Source organism: Apaloderma vittatum, unplaced genomic scaffold (genome assembly GCF_000703405.1).
Source record: "Apaloderma vittatum isolate BGI_N311 unplaced genomic scaffold, ASM70340v1 scaffold13304, whole genome shotgun sequence".
In the NCBI taxonomy this organism is placed as follows: Eukaryota; Metazoa; Chordata; class Aves; order Trogoniformes; family Trogonidae; genus Apaloderma; species Apaloderma vittatum.
The window spans coordinates 34,927-38,868 of record NW_009714422.1 but is presented as its reverse complement, the minus strand read 5'-3'; the positions used below and the strand labels follow the sequence as shown (position 1 = coordinate 38,868).

General features: G+C 47.4%; 1 protein-coding gene across 1 annotated transcript in view; it reads left to right on the top strand.

Annotated features, from left to right (window-relative positions):
• Positions 1 to 476: 476 nt before the first annotated feature.
• The window catches only part of LOC104273434 (tetratricopeptide repeat protein 28-like), a gene marked incomplete at its 5' end in the record, with an annotated part of 35,539 nt that continues 32,073 nt past the window's right edge, over positions 477 to 3,942 (top strand). Inside the window, 3 exon segments of the mRNA XM_009868773.1 lie at positions 477 to 624; positions 2,647 to 2,919; positions 3,927 to 3,942. The exon segment at positions 3,927 to 3,942 is cut by the window's right edge and continues 19 nt beyond it. Of these exon segments, the coding sequence (XP_009867075.1) occupies positions 477 to 624; positions 2,647 to 2,919; positions 3,927 to 3,942 (437 nt within the window).

Sequence of the window (3,942 nt, the reverse complement as noted above, 5' to 3'; positions counted from 1 at the left end):
ACCGCTGCTTCAGCTTTTAGTGTGTTTTGGTCTCTACTAGTATGAGATGTTTGTATTGGACTCATCGGCAAGACCTGATAAGAGAGGAAGCAAGTTATTTTTGCCCTCTGTGAGCCAAGAGAATAGAAACAGAAGTCTCAAGAATGAGCATCTGATTATCAGTAGTTACTAGTAAGTAGTTGCCCAAGTCCAAGGGGAAAACTTTGCCTTAATAGTAATTACTGTCCCTGCTCTTGAGAACAATTCGGAGGCCTCTCAAAGGTTGGGAGTCGTCACAGCAAGGGGTAAGTGACTGGGTGGCAGTCCCAAGCCAGACTGTGCTGGTGGATTTTCCTGGTTACAGCCAAAGTGACCAAAGAAGCCAGAATGTGAACGTGTAGCCAAGCATCCATCGGCACAACATCACGGGCAGATTTGTTATTTGTGACTTCTACCAGTTAAGTAATTGGCATTTCTTCTTCCCTTTGGTTTCGCAGGCATACTTCCGACAGGGTGTGGCCCTTCAGTATCTTGGACGTCATGCAGATGCACTGGCAGCGTTTGCGTCGGGACTGGCCCAGGATCCCAAGAGTCTTCAGCTTCTGGTTGGCATGGTCGAGGCCGCCATGAAATCTCCCATGCGAGGTGAGCACCAGATCTTCTCGGGGGTGGTGATCTGCTGCTGAGGTACTTGGAGGTGGTGGTTGCAGGTGCACCCTGCCAGAACCTGAGGCAGGGAGAATGGGAGGCCTAAAGGCAGAGATTTGAGGATTTGGCTTCTCTGCTCATTCAGCAGGTGGTGAGAAAGGAGCCTGAAGTTGGAGGAGGAACAAAAAGAATACTCTTCTGATTCAGTGGGGCAGCAAGATGGGGATACCCAGCTCAAGAGCACTGGAGGTGAACCAGGCTGGCGCTGTGCAGCAGCTTCAGTCCTTGCTCGTTTGTCTTTTGTCCTGTATCAGTGCAGACAGAGAGGTGTGTGCTCTGGTGGCCTTGGATTCTTCTTCTTATTATTACTTGGAACAACTTCCCACAGTGCCCTGGTGCTTGGCCACGGGGAGCAGGGAATCTTAAGTGCTCCGGGCCAGTGTTTGCCCAGAAGGGCACATCAGCAGCTTTTCCATGGTACTAATGTCTCTCAGAACACAGCATTTCAAAAGGCAAAAAAGGCTGCTCTGCTGTTTCACTTATATTCAGGAAGAGTTCTGAACTCCCATGGACCTCGAAGCCGTATTAGCTGCACAGTGTTTTTGCCTCGCTTTCATAATGTCCCAATTTCCAGGATTTTCCCCTCTCGAGGAATGAGGTGGTCTCCTCTTTGCTCTGTTTCTCTGGCAAGCTTTGTGTTGCAGTGTCCTGATGGTACTTATGAGGAGGAAATGTGGCAGTTCTCATCCTCAGCAGATGCTGCTGTACAGCCCAGGGCTTAGGGGCCAAGAAGCGCTGAAATGAAAATGCGTCCCCATTAGTGTTCCCTTTTTCACAGTGTTTTCTTCCATCCTACAAATTTAATTCATCTGGAAGTTTCTGTCCTATACAGCAGTTACCTTGTGAAGCTGATTTTGTTTGGTTCCAGATGTACTGTGGCTGCTGCTTAGGATGCAGGTGGTCTGGTGTCTCTGTGAGCATCCCAGAACCTGGCTGACTGACCCCACTGTCCTGTTGCACTGCTGCTGTGTATTTACACTGCTGTTCCCTACTGTGCTTCTCAGTGTTGCTGCTCCTTAAGACAGGAACTGAGTGTACCTGCTCTTGCAGCAGTTAGTATGGCAAGTGGTGGCATGTCACAGAACTGTTTATGTTTTCCTACATCTGCATTTAATCCCAGAATCTAGCTGGATGTCGGTAACTGGCATCACGTTCACACTGCTCGCGTCTTCAGGGAAGTGTTAAAATTCTCTTTTGACATTGTACACTTGATGATTGCAGAGGCAGAAATTCAGAAAACAGGGAGCAAGTGGCTTTCTGAGGTTGCTGTGATAGTGTTGATTCAGGTGAGAGCATCTACTCAAGAAATGCCACTTGATCAGCAAGTTTTGGAGTCGTGTTGCATTGACATCCTTACTGAAACACACAGCTGAGATGTTGCATCATCTGACCGATGTAATCAGCTAGACCAGTAGTTTGGGAGGTCCAGTGCTGTCATTCTGCAGGAGCACCTTGTCTTGCAAAAGGAGGAGAAGCTTCTTTCTGCAAACTTTGTTGCCTCTTGTGGCACACATTGTGTGCTGTGGTACCTTGAGTGGCACAGATTTTGCAGACATCCAGCTGAAAGTTTGTGCTAAAGGAGCAGAAACTGCAGTGGTCTTAAATACTGCAGGTGGCCCATTTCCAGTTTCCTACCAAACTTTACAGGTGTTTTCTGTATTCCTTCTGCCATTAGGCTGGTCTTCAGAGCTTAGTATGAGGCTGCTCTGCATGCTTGTGCCATCTTCCTGAAGTGCTTTCTGCAAGGAAAACATCAGCTTGCTAGTCGATCCATCTTAATGCACTAGATATTAGATAAGCCCTGAGTTCCTGTTATAAATCTTGCTTTGATTTGGGCAGTCTGACCCTTACATCGCGTGCCATTTGGTTACCAGAAAAAGAAGATGAGTTGTGAAGGTGACTTCTAGATGCAAATAACTTGGTTTGCTGAATAACTCTGCCTTCTTTTTTGTGTTTCAGAGTCCCTGGAGCCCACCTACCAACAGCTGCAGAAGATGAAGCTGGACAAGAGCCCCTTTGTTGTGGTGTCTGTGATTGGGCAGGAGCTTCTCACTGCAGGCCACCACGGGGCCTCTGTCGTGGTGCTCGAGGCTGCCCTGAAGATCGGCACTTGCAGCCTGAAGCTGAGGGGGTCGGTGTTCTCTGCGCTGAGCAGTGCGTACTGGTCCCTTGGCAATACAGAGAAAAGCACTGGATACATGCAGCAGGACTTGGACGTAGCCAAGACTTTAGGTAAGAGTTCTCCTTCTGCTTGCTAGAGTACTGGATTGGTACAGATGGAACAAATTAATAGCTATGTTAATGGTCAGCATCTCTCTAGTGCTCAGGTTTCTCTGGGATTTCACTAGGTGTGAAATCAAATCTGAGATTTCTGAGTGTGCAGTCTACAGGTGTATGCAGCCCTACTTACCCTTGTCTGTGAGGGGGCAGATGATTTAATGAATATGCTACGGTTTTACAGGGCACTCTAATTTTCTGGTGTCATGTATGTGGGAACTGATCTTATCCCCTCTGTAGACCTGGGCTCAAAACCTTAAACAAGTCTTAAGTGAAGCAATCCATTTTTTCAGGAATTCAGTGTGAAAAGGAACCCAGTCTGAGCTTCTGAGGCAGTTGCCGGGGAAGGAACAAATCAGGAGTCAGACAATGGATGAACAAGAGGGTTTGAAAAAAAAATAAATTGGAAAATCGTGCTCGTGTGTGCTGTATCCTGCACAACACTGAGAGCTTTCAGGATGCTACAGGAGAGGATTCAGTGCGTGAGACAGAAAGACATAACCTTGCAGAGGTGGAGAAGGTAGTGATTGAGGTCTCTGGCTAGGAGAGTTCACTGAAAGTGCAGGGACAGTAGATGTGCTTTGTGCCTGAGCTGTGCTGCAGAATTGCGTTCTGGAGAAAGCTGATGTGCTCTTTGCTTGCTTTAAGCCTGGGCCATTGACTGACTTTCACAAACAAATCACTGATGTCAAGCAAGGAATAAACACGGATGAATCGGAAATTGCCAAGTGTTAGGCCAGAGCAGAAGCTAAAACAAATTCTAAAAACAAGGCTGTGGTAGAAGTTTCTGAAGGACAGCAAAGAGAAGAGTTTTGGCTCTGTATTAAGCATAAAGATGAGTTTGTTCTGATGCTGGTTCTCACACTGGAGCACCTCCTGTACAGTGTGTTCCAGTTGTTCTGCTGGATGCTTCCAGAGACACCGTTGTTAGCTAACCTGTGTTTTGTTTGCATGTGACTCAGGTGACCAGACGGGAGA